General features: G+C 39.1%; 1 protein-coding gene across 1 annotated transcript; it reads left to right on the top strand.

Annotated features, from left to right (window-relative positions):
- Window positions 1–9836: 9836 nt before the first annotated feature.
- Window positions 9837–15057, top strand: LOC126591865 (uncharacterized). Its single transcript, XM_050257569.1, has 4 exons — window positions 9837–10074; window positions 11620–11701; window positions 12335–12443; window positions 14138–15057. Exons 1-4 carry the CDS (start codon window positions 9867–9869, stop codon window positions 15014–15016), a joined length of 1278 nt encoding a protein of 425 aa, XP_050113526.1. The 5' UTR covers window positions 9837–9866; the 3' UTR covers window positions 15017–15057.
- Window positions 15058–16225: the final 1168 nt, after the last annotated feature.

Raw genomic sequence — 16225 nt, 5'->3', positions numbered from 1 at the left:
TGTTGGTTAAGAGTGCACGCTTAATTTTCATGCATGAATTTGACGCTAGAATATAAGGGAGTTTCACCTAATCGTTATAAACTTATATTCACAAGTAGTGAAGGTTGCTAGTCACAATCACGTTAAGTAAACTCTTGGCATAAGTTTCATGCAAATCATAGTAACGAGTGCCTCGTCAATGCTTATGTTTTTCATAGAACTTAATGATTCTTGCTTGTATCTCTATTATGCAATTCATGTAGGGAACTTGTAGGGAATGTTTTAGGTTGTCGTATGCAATCATCCAACCTAATAACTTGTGGAAAAAACTGAGGGTTAATTAGTGCAATTCACGGTTAATTTGGGGCGTTGAGTATTCATAGCTTATCGAAAAGCAACTGGAAATCGTTTTGTATGCAAGTGTGACATATGTGGAGAAGAACCTCCTAGCTAATCTTCCATCCATAAGTTTCATTCAAATTCACTTACAATCTGTTTTGTTTTACAAAGTTTGTTTTGTTTTCAAATTCATTAAAACCAAAATCCTCCCCCTTTTACTTTATTGTTTCAAAGTGTTTAATTTCTGTTTTGGTTGTGTGTTAGAGTGTTTTGATTCACCCAAATTTGTCTAAGAATTTGTTTACTTTGTTCTTGTCTTAATTTAATTATTTTCGTCAAAAATCAACCCCATCTTATTTCTTTGAGTCATATTAATTAGAACTTGTCTTAGATTATGTTTTTAAGTGTTTTAGTTCATTAGAAAACCAAAATTTGTCCAAGTTTGTGTGAGAGTCCCAAAATTGCCCAGATTGTGTTTTTAAGGTAGTTTTGAGTGTTTAGGGGCTGTTTTGAGTCTTTTGGTTTGTTTTAGTGTTTTAAAGTATAGTTTTGCATTCTTTGAGTCTAGTTAGTGTTTTAAACTTTGTTTTCACGTTTTCAAGTCAGTTTCCAAGTGATTTAGCAATCCCTCCTAATCCCCGGCCTAGAACGATCCCTACTTACATACTTTACTACAATTGATAAAAAGAGGGTTTAATTTGTGTGTTTAGTTATTTTACGCATCAATGAATGTGTTGGAATGTATGATTGAACGAATATATTGTGAAGCTGTTTGTTTATTTGTATAGTCTTGTTGACATATACTTAGACTTTGTTTCATGTTGGAAGCATTCATGTTGAAGCTTTGAACCCGAGTGTTTCATTGCTAGGAATGTAAGAGGATTAGGATCAAGTTGTCTAAATCACCTCTTTATTGAATTCATGCCAAATAGTCATTGTTACATAGGATGTCGAACGGCTGAACCTTAACACTTGTACAATGTGAGTTTACTTGTAATAGTACTTCAAGTGATCATCGTTCCATGGATGGCCAAGGGTCTTACCATCGGAGCTTCTAAGCTTGTAGGAACCAGGACGACTGATGCCAACAACTTCAAACGGTCAATCCCAATTTAGACTAAGTGTTCCTTCACTCGGGACTTTGTCGCAAAGTAATATTTTTTTCAATACTCAGTCCCCCACTTTGAAAGAACGAGGTTTGACCCTTGAGTCATAGTAGTTGGAGATGCGCTGCTTGTAGGCGACATTCCTCAAGTAAGCCTGGTTTCTGTGTTCCTTGACTAGATCTAAGTTAAGGGTAAGTTGTTTTTCATTTTCGCTTTGCACGTAGTTCTAGACTCGGAACGTTGCTTGCTCAAGCTCAACTGGGACAACTGCCTCTGTACCAAAGGCAAGTGAGAATGGGGTTTCCCCTGTTAATGTCCGATACGAAGTGCGGTATGACCAAATAACTTGGGGTACAAATTCTGAACAACAACCTTTAGCCTTGTCCAAGCTGGTTTTCAAAGTTCGCTTGATTATTTTGTTGATGGCTTCAACTTGTCCATTAGACTGGGGATGAGCTGGGGAAGCAAAACATAAGTTGATGTTGAACTTAGAGTAGAACATCCTGAACTTATTGTTGTCGAACTGTCGCCCGTTGTCAATGACTATCGCATAAGGAATGCCGAATCTGCAAGGAATGTTCTTCCATACGAAGTCTTCTATTTTTTGCCTTAGTAATGGTTGCCAAGGGTCATACTTCGACCCATTTTGTGAAGTAGTCAACTGCAACGATTGCATAGCGAACTTTGCCCTTCCCTGCAGGCATTAGGCCAATCAAATCAAGTCCCCATTGGGCGAAGGGCCAAGGGCTGATCATAGGAGTGAGCGGCTCGAGAGGGGAGTGAGGAATAGTTACGTAGCGTTGACACTTATCACATGAGCGGGATATTCTGATGGCATCTTAGTGGAGCGTTGGCCAGTAATATCCTTGGCGAAAAACCTTATGTGCTAAGGATCGAGATCCAGCATGATCCGTAAACTCCTTCATGTATTTCCCGAATGACAGTTTCCGCCTCTGCGGGCGTAAAGCATCGTAGGTAAGGTAGGTTAAAACCCCACTTGTAGAGTTGGTCATTAATGATCAAGTAACGGGTAGCCTTGTTTTGAATTTGCTTAGCTTGGACTTTGTCATTTGGAAGGGTGCCATGAGCAAGGAATCTATAAATCAGGGTAATCCAACTATCCCTCTGTTGTAAGTTGCACACTTCCGCAGCAATGGTGCTTGGTGCTGCAACCAATTCGACTTGAATTTTTCTCCCAATCTTGTCTTCCATAACTGAGGCGAGGCGAGCTAAAGCACTTGCATGACTGTTTGCCGCTCGAGGAATTTGGGTGATCTGGTAGTGGAAGTGCTTGAGCAACAATTGTGTTTGTGCCAGATAGACTGCCATGGAGCTATCCTTAGCGTCAAAGTTGTTCATTACCTGGTTAACCACCAATTGGGAATCACTGAAGATATTAATTCGTTTTAACCCCAAGGTGTTTGGCTAAACGTATGCCTGCTAGGAGGGCTTCATATTCGACCTCATTGGTCGACGCCTTGAATTTGAAACGAAGAGCATACTCTATCGTCACTTTGTCAAGGGTCGTAAGGACTAGTCCTGCTCCACAACCTTGTTGGTTGGACGAACCATCAACATATAGACTCCATGCTGGGGCTGTTGGTTCTATTTTCTGAGCTTCCAAGGGCAATGAAACCACTTCTTTAGGCGTAGAAACAATGTCAACAGGATATGTGAAGTTGGCGATGAAGTCTGCCACAGCTTGGCCCTTCTTAGCTGGCTTTGGTTGGTAGGAGATGTCAAACTCACCCAATGCTATCGCCTATTTGATCATTCGCCAGGAAGTGTCAGGACTTTGGAGTATCTGTCAAAGAGGATGATTGGTAAGCACGATGATGAAGTTTGCTTGGAAGTAAGGGCGAAGTTTTCGAGCAGACATGACCAATGCTAGAGTCAATTTCTCAATGTTGGAGTATCGTGTCCGTATCTTGTAAGGCCTTGCTAGCGTAATAGACAGGCCGTTCGACATTCCCATCATTTCTAATGGGAACGGAACTTACTGCTGAAGCCGATACCGACAGATAGATAATGAGAGTGTCATCAACCTCAGGTTTAGAGAGCAGAGAGGCTTTACTTATGTAGTCTTTGAGGTTCTTGAATGCCTCAGCACAATCATCAGTCCATGTAATGTACTTCTTACTTCCCTTAAGTGCTTTGAAGAAAGAAGCACATCTGTCTGTGGCCTTAGAGATGAACCTAGTTAAGGCTGCCACCTTGCCAGTAAGGCTCTGAATGTCTTTTGAAGTTACCGGTTCTTTCATGTCAAGGATTGCTTTGATCTTCTCGAGATTAGCCTCAATGCCTCGTTGGCTTATCATGAAGCCTAAGAATTTGCCAGAGCCTACGCCGAAGGCACATTTGTTGGGGTTCAACCTCATTTGATACCTCTTCAAAATGGTGAAAGTTTCAAATAGGTTGGTGATGTGTTGGTCAGCATGTTTGCTCTTGACTAGCATATCATCAACGTAAACTTCCATGCTCTTCCCAATCTGTTCGGCGAACATTGAATTGACCAGTCTCTGATAAGTCGCTCCTGCATTCTTTAAGACGAAGGGCATGACTTTATAGTAATATAATCCCCTGTCAGTAGTGAAGGCTGTGTGTTCTTGGTCTAGAGAGTTCATGAGGATTTGGTTGTATCCTGAGTAAGCATCCATGAAGCTCAGGAGTTCACACCTTGCCGTAGAGTCTATAAGTCTGTCTATGAGAGAAAGAGGAAAGCTATCCTTTGGGCATCCTTTGTTTAGGTCGGTGTAATCGACACACATTCTCCACAAGACATTTACTATCCCCCTGTTGTAAGTTGCACACTTCCGCAGCAATGGTGCTTGGTGCTGCAACCAATTCGACTTGAATTTTTCTCCCAATCTTGTCTTCCACAACTGAGGCGAGGCGAGCTAAAGCATCTGCATGACTGTTTGCCGCTCGAGGAATTTGGGTGATCTGGTAGTGGAAGTGCTTGAGCAACAATTGTGTTTGTGCTAGATAGGCTGCCATGGAGCTATCCTTAGCGTCAAAGTTGTTCATTACCTGGTTAACCACCAATTGGGAATCACTGAAGATATTAATTCGTTTTAACCCCAAGGTGTTTGGCTAAACGTATGCCTGCTAGGAGGGCTTCATATTCGACCTTATTGGTCGACGCCTTGAATTTGAAACAAAGAGCATACTCCATCGTCACTTTGTCAGGGGTCGTAAGGACTAGTCTTGCTCCACAACCTTGTTGGTTGTACGAGCCATCAACATATAGACTCCATGCTGGGGCTGTTGGTTCTATTTTCTGAGCTTCCAAGGGCAATGAAACCACTTCTTTAGGCGTAGAAACAATGTCAACAGGATATGTGAAGTCGGCGATGAAGTCTGCCACAGCTTGGCCCTTCTTAGCTGGCTTTGGTTGGTAGGAGATGTCAAACTCACCCAATGCTATTGCCCATTTGATCATTTGCCAAGAAGTGTCAGGACTTTGGAGTATCTGTCGAAGAGGATGATTGGTAAGCACGATGATGAAGTTTGCTTGGAAGTAAGGGCGAAGTTTTCGAGCAGACATGACCAATGCTAGAGCCAATTTCTCAATGTTGGAGTATCGTGTCCGTATCTTGTAAGGCCTTGCTAGCGTAGTAGACAGGCCGTTCGACATTCCCATCATTTCTAATGGGAACGGAACTTACTGCTTAAGCCGATACCGACAGATAGATAATGAGAGTGTCACCAACCTCAGGTTTGGAGAGCAGAGAGGCTTTACTTATGTAGTCTTTGAGGTTCTTGAATGCCTCAGCACAATCATCAGTCCATGTAATGTACTTCTTACTTCCCTTAAGTGCTTTGAAGAAAGAAGCACATCTGTCTGTGGCCTTAGAGATGAACCTAGTTAAGGCTGCCACCTTGCCAGTAAGGCTCTGAATGTCTTTTGAAGTTACCGGTTCTTTCATGTCAAGGATTGCTTTGATCTTCTCGGGATTAGCCTCAATGCCTCGTTGGCTTATCATGAAGCCTAAGAATTTGCCAGAGCCTACGCCGAAGGCACATTTGTTGGGGTTCAACCTCATTTGATACCTCTTCAAAATGGTGAAAGTTTCAAATAGGTTGGTGATGTGTTGGTCAGCATGTTTGCTCTTGACTAGCATATCATCAACGTAAACTTCCATGCTCTTCCCAATCTGTTCGGCGAACATTGAATTGACCAGTCTCTGATAAGTCGCTCCTACATTCTTTAAGCCGAATGGCATGACTTTATAGCAATATAATCCCCTGTCAGTAGTGAAGGCTGTGTGTTCTTGGTCTGGAGGGTTCATGAGGATTTGGTTGTATCCTGAGTAAGCATCCATGAAGCTCAGAAGTTTACACCTTGCTGTAGAGTCTATAAGTCTGTCTATGAGAGAAAGAGGAAAGCTATCATTTGGGCATCCTTTGTTTAGGTCGGTGTAATCGACACACATTCTTCACAAGACATTTTGGAGCAGGAGACTTTCCTTGGCCGGATTCTTCTTAACAAGGACAACATTTGCTACCCACGTTGGATAATTGACTTCGTGGTTGAAACCTATACCTTTGAGTTTTTCAACTTCTGCCTTCATTGCCTCGTACCGTTCAGCGTCATAAGATCTTCACTTCTGTCTCACTGGCTTAGTCTTGGGATCAATACTTAAGCGATGACAGATTATATCTGGAGAGATGCCTGGCATGTCCTCGTATGACCAAACGAAGACCTCAGTGTTCTCTTGCAAAAAAGAGATCAATGCCAACCGAAAGGGTGGTGACAAGGTGGTACCAATCTTCACCATGCGATCCGGATAATCTTTTGAGATAGAGACCTTCTCCAACTCTTCAGCGGGTTGAGCTTCCTAGGTGAAAGAGTCATCTCGAGGATCGTCAGGTTGACTGTTGCCACCGTGAAGATCCAAGTTGGATTCGTCTGGGCTGGTCTTTATGACTTGGTCATGTATAGAAAGGGTTTCCTTGGGCACATGCAGGTGTTGTTGCTTGACCGAAGTGTTGTAGCATGATCGTGCACTAAGTTGATCTCCTCTGATGTAACCATTGCCATAGGGGGTTGGAAATTTCATCGACAACATATGTGTGGATACCATGGCCTTGAGATCATTAATGCATGTGCATCCGAAGATGACATTGTATGCCGTTGGGAAATCAACCAACAGGAAGTTAGTGGTAATGGTAGCTGTGTAAGGGCATGTACCAATGGTGAAAGGTAAGTGTATGCTCCCCAAAGGTTGCACGATATCACCGGAGAAGCTTATTAGAGGGGAAATCAAGCGGTCGAGCAAGTGTTCAACTACATTAAGTGCCCTAAAAGCTTCAGCAAACATGATATTGACAGAAGCCTCCGTGTCTACCAGGATTCGTCGTACTTCAAAGTTGGCTATGTGAGCTTCCACGATCAGTGGGTCGTTGTGAGGGTAGAAGATACTTTTTTCTTCCTCAGGGTAGAAACATATTGGATCCCAGTTAGGCTTTTGATACTTACCTCCCCTGATGTCTTCCACGTGAAACACTTAATGGCCAGACCTTAAAGCTCGTTCACTATTCTTCATGGCCCTGTTGGAAGATTTAGATATGGATGTGCCACCACTTATGGAATATATCACATTTACCTGGCGTTGGTTACGGTTACCCCTTGGAGGATGAAGGAGGAATTGATCAATTTTTCCTTCACGTGCCAAAACTTCAATATGATCACAAAGGGTGATACACTTTTCGCCGTCATGGTCGTTGTGCTCGTGGTAGCAGCAAAACGTGCCCGTGTTCTTCATGGGCTTGTAATCCGGGTGCCTCTGCTTTGGCTTTGGTATCAAGTGTGCTATGCTGGGGTAAATGGCCACGCATGTGGCATTCAAATGTGTGTATGCCTCATACCTCGGGGTAGGGGCTGTTCTGACACGTGTTTGACCCACTGTGTTGACTACCTGGGGTCGGGGATTATCATGGCGATACCCTTGGTTATCGCGGTAGTGTCCCTTACTCTTTTTACTAAAATGAGACTGGTGATGATGGAAATCTTTCCTTTTGCCCTGAGATTAATATGTCTGTTGACTTGGCGAAGTATTAAGTAAGGCAGGAGGAGGCACCGCTGCCGTTTGGAAGGTCGAGGTCTTATCATTTGGTTGGATCTGGCTTCCACTCCCTACTTGCTGATAAGGGGTGGTTTTGGGGGGTTTCCCTTGATATGTCCTTGCCTCGGCGGAGGCATGGTTATAAGCATGTGCCATCACCTCAGAGTAAGTCTTCCAAGTGTTGGCATTGATCATGTACTTAAAGAAACAATCACGTAGCCCTGCCGTGAAGGCCTTGAGGGCAGTCTTGTCATCTGCCTCAACGCATCGAGAATACTTATGGCTGAAACGACCAGCATACTCTCTTAGTGACTCATCCGGCTTCTGGCGAATAGTGTACAAGTCATCTGCAGAATGCAAGCGATCGGTCTGGAAGATGTGTTAAATGACAAACAGTTTCCTCAGTTCCTCAAATGAGTCTATTGTCTTAGGTGGAAGACAACAATACCAGTTTAGAGCTCCGCCAGAGAGGATGGAGGGGAAGAGAAGACATCGCTCTTCGTCGGTGTGCATCTGATATGCCATGGTGGACTCAAACTGGTTAAGGTGTTCAATTGGGTCATCCCTTCCAGTATAGAGTTGTAAACCAAGCTTCTGTTTTGTCTTCGCTTGAAGGGGGTGTCAAGGATCCTCCTTGTGAGAGGGCCAGGCCTAGGTTGGTTCCAGTCAGGTATCTCGGCCTGACGTTCGGCCTTCAACTTGTTTACTTCCTCAATGAGCTGTAGGACAAAGGGGTCCTGAGTAGAGTCATGTACCACTGGTATTTTCTTTCGTAAGTCTCCACCGCCTCTTGGAAATAGGAAAGTTTGAGCAAAGGCATGCAATTTTTCCTTGGACTCGCCGTACTGACTTCTAGGGCGAGTCTGTCGAAATACCTCAGAGTCCCCTGTACCTTCATGTTCCTCTAGCACCTGTCGTTCCTTCCCTAGATTGGCAGCTAACCTGGGTCGTGGGAGGGGACCGAGTCTTTCAGGAACCCTTGGGTTATTGATCTTCGAGCATATGTGGAGGGCATTCTCTCGACTTTGCTTTAGGAAGTCTCGGCAGTCACGATAAAAGGTTTTCGATCCTTCCAACCCTTCTGCAAGGAGGTGTCTTACTCCACTTCTCCTGCTTCGGGTCGAAGCAGCTGGGATTGGTCAAGTATGGTACAAACAACTTTTTTATCATGGAAAAAATGATGGACAATAATAAAAAGTCACATAATCAAATTTATTGTTTTTTATTGAAGCCTCACCCACATATGATTTTAGCATATTTCTAATCTCTATTCTCAGTGCTGCTCCCACGTTCTCACTCCCTCTCTTCTTCTCATTTTAAAAACAAAAATAAAAAATATTCATACACATCTAGTAAAACCGAAGAAAACCGGTTGAACAAAAAAAAAAAACCCGAACGGATACCGATCAGCCCAGCCTGATCCGATTTGGGTTTTGATTTTGAGACAGAATCTAAAAACTAGTTTCGGTTTTGTGATCTATGAAGCCCAAATTTATTTTTTCTAAAGCCCAATTTCCATAAGCCTAATTGCCAAACCCTAATCTACTACCCTCCCTCCCTCACCTCAATACTCGTAAGATCTACTTATCACTTTCTCTCTCTTCCTCCCTCACCACACTCAACCAACCGCCATCAACTTCCCTCCTACACCTTCATCTCTCTCTCTCTCTCTCTCTCTCTCATCCCGCTGTTTGCATCTCACTCTCTCTTCCTCTCTTACCACTCGCCTGAACGGACGATATAATTTATACTGAAAGAATGAAATGTGCTTAAACTCATAATAGATTAGTAATAATGTGGTTCAAACTTACCTTCGGCGAGAATTGAACATAAAATCTTTTACTTATAAGTGAAGAGAAATACCAATAGACCGTACTACATGGCGATCAATTCTAAGTTTTAAGTTTTAATTTATTACCAAACAAATTATTAGTTCCTAATTATAAAATTGCCTAGTTGTTGACCAATAGTAGCTTATGTGTAATGTATAATTTGCTCCTATCTTATGTAGATCAATCAAGATTAATAACACCGCCTGCAACTCCCCTACATTTGATATAATTAAGCAAACTTTGTCGCTTTGTGTTTGTGTAGCTTGGACTCTGAAATTGCCGGCTAAGATTCCACGTGGCAACCTCTCTTTATGCCGAAGCTGTTGGGGTTAGCGTATTACTCGATTCATCCATGTTTGATCGATGTTTATAAATTATAAGTTAAACCTCCTCTTCTATCGGATCGATCGTCTTCTATATATATATATATATATAATTGCAAGAAGCATTTTGCCGCTGCAGTTAATCAAAACGAAATGAGCTAGAGGGACCTAACCCTCAAAACCCTCAACGTGCGCCCGTAGATATATAGAAATAGTACCATGAATTCTAATTCGAAACCAAATGGCGCAAACTTAAGGGGTGGTACCAGGAGGAGAGTTCCCGGGATGCCCTTGATCAACGGAGGACGGAAGGACGACAGATATCATGATCAAGATCTTATTCTGTTCCAGGAGTTGCAAAAGCGCGAAAAAGAATGCAATATCGTCAGCCTCCTCCAACCCGTTTCGGACGAGTTTGAGCTAAATGGTACGTACGGTACTGCTGCATATTATTAGCACGTGTATATATACAAATATTAACTGTATAATAATTATTACTATATATATTAAGTTTTAGAGGCAAATTAAAAGCATATTTTTAGAATAGGAAACTAGATATTAATCCTTGAAAAATATTATCTTTAGACTAAAACCTTAACCAAGATAAAAAAACTAATTATAGTCATTTGACTTATGTCCAAGTCAACATTTATATTTAATGCCAGACTTAATTTCTTTTATGTAATTTTTTTTCTTCCTATATTATCCTTGAGTGAATGATAATGTCTCATATTTAATTTATTTATAACTTTTCATTTTATTGCTAACATAAATGATTCTACTTAAAAATGAAACTTTTTGTCCAACCCAAAAATTATCTTCAACCGTGTAAGAAGAAAAGGCTAGGGCCACCATCCACATCTAATCTTTCTTCTTCTTATACATCTAATAGTGCATGATTTATTTTTACCATTTTTTTCTAGTGTTGATGATTTATTTTTACCTTCTCATACATCGAATCTACCGATTTTTTCTTTTGATGCTAATCTATCAATACTTCCGTACCTATATGTACATATGTACCGACACTTTAACATCGATACTTCCGTACCGATGTTAACGTATCAATACTTTCGTACCTATATGCATGTATGTACCTATGTGTATGTATGTACCGGCACTTCCATACCGATACCTTCGTACCTATGTGCACGTATATACCTACACATATGTACCGACACTTATCCAATTCCTATATATAGATAATAAGGAGTTGTTATACTATTTTTTTTGTGATATATATATATATATATATATATATATATATATATATATATTAAGGGTTATTATTTAATATTTTAACCTATTGTTTTTGTAGTTGATTTTTCTATCTTCGACTTCTTAAGGCGACTGACCTAAAATTACTATAGACTTAATTTGTTTGTCAGCAAGTATAAATTAGTATAATTTACCTTAGTTGGATTTATCTTATTGACTTTCGTATCAAAATTTAAATGTTTTTTAATTTTGAATGGTTTATTAACAGAAAATATTTAAGCCTTAATTATAGAATAGGTTGACAATTTAAATGGCAAAGTTTGTAAATATGGTAGGTAATAGAGGTATCTTGTAATATGATGTGGCGGTGAATATTATATTAGGGACTTAAATAAGATTTTGAAACCCATTCAAGTTATAATCTAAAAATTATCTTATATAGGCCCTAAAATCTAATTGCCCCTTTTTAGAACTATATGTGAATATTTCATATATGCTTCATCGGTTTCTTAATTTGATTCATTTACTATGGCTAGCCCTAGCTAGCTGTTTGTTACTTTTTAATTATTCATTTACTATAGCTAGCACTAACTCGTCTACATTTGTTTTGTTTGTAATAAAATTTACCTTTTTATTTTTGAAAAAATAGTACGATGTTCATGATTAAAAAAAGTAAAGATAGTGTACATGCAACTGCAAGTGCCCGATAAAGACCATTTTAATTTACCTTTGAAAACAAAAAAACTGCACGCAGGAAACTATCAGCTCTACAGAATTGCGTCTGCCAAGAAGGGATCTGAAATTTTTGCCGAAAACGACAAGAACGACTATGATTGGTAGGCCTTCTTTGTTTATCCCCTTTTTATCCATTAATTTGATGTCAACCTAAATTTAATTTAATTTCCAGTTTTGTTTCTTGCTTTTTATTAAAGAGAGATACGACATAAAATAAATAAATCAAAGCGAGAAAAGGAGTGATCAATTTTAAGTTTTTAAGCAAGTGATCATTTACTACAGTGGTGAAAAATTCTGTTAATGACTAATCTAAAATATAATTTAATAAGGGGTGTGCTATCCACACACCCCTTTTTACTTCTCCCACACCCCTTGTTAATTTATATCCTTTGATCTTCTTCAATTCATCCGATCCGACGGCCGAAAATTAAAAGGGTGTGAGAGAAGTAAAAAAGAGTGTGTGAATATCACATCCCTTTAATAAAATCTATCGTTTGGCAAAAAAAAAAAACCCTAAGTTTTTAAGTTTTAACTTACCAAAAATAATAATGAGGTCCTAAGGGTAAAATGAATAGTACCATATTTGACTTTTTAGTATAAAAATATAATTTTTCGTTAAAATGAACAGTACCGCAGACTTTTCGTTAAAACTCCCATTAAAATTGCCTAATTGTTGACCAATAGTAGCTAATATATATGTTGCGCATGCTCTTATCTTATGTACATCAATCAAGGTTAAAAACACCGCCTGCAACTCCTCTTTTCCCGTCTCTGGAAATGGACACAAATGGCCCTGAATTGGTCGTTCAAAGGGAAATACCAATCTTCCAACCTCTTTCGCGGGTATGTAAATATCTTTTTTTAATATATACGATATTATCTATACTAAAGTGTGGACTAAGTTTTACATTAGGCTAGTCATAATAATTTGATTCGAATTTTCCTTTGGCGAGAATTGAAAACTAAGACCTCTACCACTAAACCATAATACTGAGTCGAATTTGAACCACATACCATGCATGTAAGCAGAATGAGCCACTTAGTACTGCGATCTAGTAGTATTCCTCTTCACTTGTAAGTGAAAGATCATAGGTTCGATTCACGCTAAAAGCAAATTTGAATCACATTATTGCAAGCCTATTTTGAGGCTTAACCTACTCCCTCACACTTCGTATAGGTAATATCGTTTATTCAAAAAAAAAAATTATTGATGTCATGCACGTAAATAGAATAACAGAAAATGTAACAGAGTTCGGATGAAATGACTAATTCTCTCCATTTTCGTTAAATTCAAATACCATAATTAACACAAAATCAATTCAGAAACGAAATCTAAACTATGATGAAAATTTAAGGACAAATTCTATGGTTTACTCTTTTTATCAAAATTCATAAAAGGGTTTATATATTAACACCCCACAAAATGTTGAATGCACCCCACATTAAAATTTAAATGACTTATTTACTCTACTATGTAATGGCAATTTTGACCTTATTAGGTTTTAAAAAAAATAAAGATTTATAAATACACCCCAAATCACTTTTAGTGTATTATTTATCTTCTCAACTATCAAACATGTTGATTAAGAAAAATTGTTTTTGACTAATGGAACACAAAATCGATGTTTCAGGAGCTTCACATGAGGTAAGACTTCATAGTTTTCATTGTTTTAGTGATTTCGATGACATCGATAATTATTTAATCTTGCGTTTGCTGCATTATTTAAACTTCTATATTCATATTCATCTTTTAGTGTTCATATGGTTAGATTCAATCCTTGAAAATTAAAAATGAGTGTTATAAGATTTGAGAAATGTGGGGTGTAAAGAAAATGTGGGGTGTATGTACAAAATATAAGATGTATATTGAGAATGTGGGGTGTGGGGGTATTATGGGAAAGTAAGTGGGGTGTATTAAGATAATTTTTAAGTGAAAAAGCAAATGTGGGGTGTATTAATTTTGTGGGGTTTATTCAACAATTTGTGGGGTGTTAATATATATAATTAGCCTTCATAAAATTCATATATCGAAATGGTTGTGTTTTTTAACCAAAAGAAAATTAATGACTTTTTAGTAAGCTATTAAGAATTTAAATTTTTTTGTAATTTCTTAGTCAGTAAAAAAGTGAAACCTAATTTCATTAGACGATTGAAATAACGATTTTTGAATTATGGTCGAATTGAAGTTCTAGTTTTTGAATTAAAAATCCGTAACATTCGATATAATAATTTGATATATGTGGAGAATGGGTTCTTTTAACTGATTTTGTTAGCATTTTTATCTAATTATTCACGTGGTTATTTTTCAGTCAACACAACCTTACTTTAAAAGTTGATCACGTGCTTCTACGTTTGCAATTTAAGACAAAAACATGAAGGTAATTGGCTAAAACAATTAATGCCCCACATTATGGCAAAAATATCACGGATTTCTAATTCTAGAGACAAAGCTCCGACTTGATCATAATTTAGAGGTCATTCGCATGCCATATTAACTAATGAAAGGAATTACTAATAAAAAACATGGATGAAACCAGTTTGCAGGTAGCAATTGCAACATAGAGGCAGTTGAGCCAAGAAATGGGAGACCAAAATCTCCGAACCCAAAACCGAAAATCCCGGTGAGGAGAAGTGTCACCCCGAGTCAAAGACGAAGCATCTGCAGCAGCACTGGCACAATTGTGTCATCCAAGGCTCAAACAAAAAACAGAACGACACCAATTGGAGTTGATCCTCGTCCGAACCAGAAACCAGCAACGAATGCTAATATTATTAGGTCATCAGCATCCGTTGACACAAGAGCAAAAAGATCAGCAAATAATAACGCGGTCGGTGAAACATCAGCTCCAATAGATTTCTTATCCTCGTCGGGCATGGCCATGGGATTGGGAGGAGTACTGAAGATGGAATATTCAAAAACAAAGCCAACGACGTCAACAACAACTACTACATGTGTCTCTGCTGCCTCCCCTGATCCTCTAATTGTAGCTAGATTTTCTAACGAGAAACCAGATAGTGTGAGGACAGAACAACGCTCGACTTCTGCTACACGAGGAGGACGAGGTCGAACCAGTACGATGCCCACTCACCTGATCCCGACCAAAGCAGCTGCACCAGAAACTGCTTCAAAACCGATAAGGAGGCAGTCATGCTCACCAAGCGTCTGTAGGGGTCGGAAAGTACTGGAACGCACGATGCAGGTGCAGGAGATTACTACTACTGCTACTACTACAATAGCACTTCACGGCAGTTTGAATAGTACTCCAAGTCTAAAAGGAAGAATTCAAACAGGAAACAACGGAACCCAAGTTCTGGGAAGCAGAATAGTGCAGAGAGTGATGAATGCTAGAAAAGCAGTTACTCATCATGAAGAAATAAAAGATCATAAAAAAACCCAGTGCGCGGTTTCTGATTAATGAAAACTCTGGTCTTCGAAGAATGTACGGTACTCATGCTAGCTAAGACTACGTACAATGGGCAATGGACCTCCAATTCTCAAACATGCATGCATACAAGACGCGTACTTATATATATATATATGTTGGAAAATTTATTATTATCTTAAATTTATTAATTGAATGGAAATTATAAGTGATGTCTTTTAGTGAAAAATATGTGTCTATCCTAATGAAGAGTTGCAACTTTTGACTCTTCATGAATAATCACATACTTCCAAAGATATCTCAACTTCTACAAATAGGGAAGGCCCCTATAATTGTAAAACAACATTTTATCATACATGTAATTATATATATAGTGCAATAAATATTAGAGAGTCTCATTGAGTTCATATGAGAGAGTTTTCAACACAATCATGGTTCATAGAGCTTTGCGATTTGGAATGCTACTATTACAAGGACATGGTCATTGTTGGGAGACACCATAGTGGAACGTAAACTTGCCTTAAGAACAAATTGTCCAACACTTACCTCAATCGTATTTTCCAGATTTTTCTAATCCATTATGTCATGTTCATTTAACATTGGTTACTTATGTGCATGCATTATTTTCATATATAATTGCACAAATTATTTCTTGATTTTCTATGTGATTTAATATAGCAATTAGACCCTATTGATGAAATTGGGGTTCCACCATAAAACCAATTGGCAATATGGGGAGTAGGCCAATATCATATAAGCACATAGTAAACCTTGTCCCTCACCAATGTGGGACAACTCTCAACACACCCCCGCACGTGTAACGGATTTTCAAGCCTACACGTGAACAACAATTGGGTGACGTAGAGCACGTGTGGCTGTTGGGCTTCACACGTGGACAACCTTGCTTTGATACCATGATGAAATTGGGGTTCCACCATAAAACCAATTGGCAATATGGGGAGTAGCCCAAGATCATATAAGCACATAGTAAACCTTGTCCCTCACCAATGTGGGACAACTCTCAACACCTATTTTTTCACCAATATATGCTTAACTTTTTCATGTTTTCCATTTCATATCCAGTAATTGTATCCTACAATTAGAATTGTTTATTTATCTCCCATTCAACCGCTAAATAATTTTACTGCAGCCAACCAAATGATGATGATGTAGTTGTTTAGATCCATAGTAGCTTGGTAGATTTTAAGTTGGGTAATGTTAGTGAGACCATCTTTTTTTAAA

The sequence above is a fragment of the Malus sylvestris genome, chromosome 12 (assembly GCF_916048215.2).
Source record: "Malus sylvestris chromosome 12, drMalSylv7.2, whole genome shotgun sequence".
In the NCBI taxonomy this organism is placed as follows: Eukaryota; Viridiplantae; Streptophyta; class Magnoliopsida; order Rosales; family Rosaceae; genus Malus; species Malus sylvestris.
Note: the sequence above shows the minus strand (reverse complement) of the source record. Positions and strands in the feature narration are given on the sequence as shown.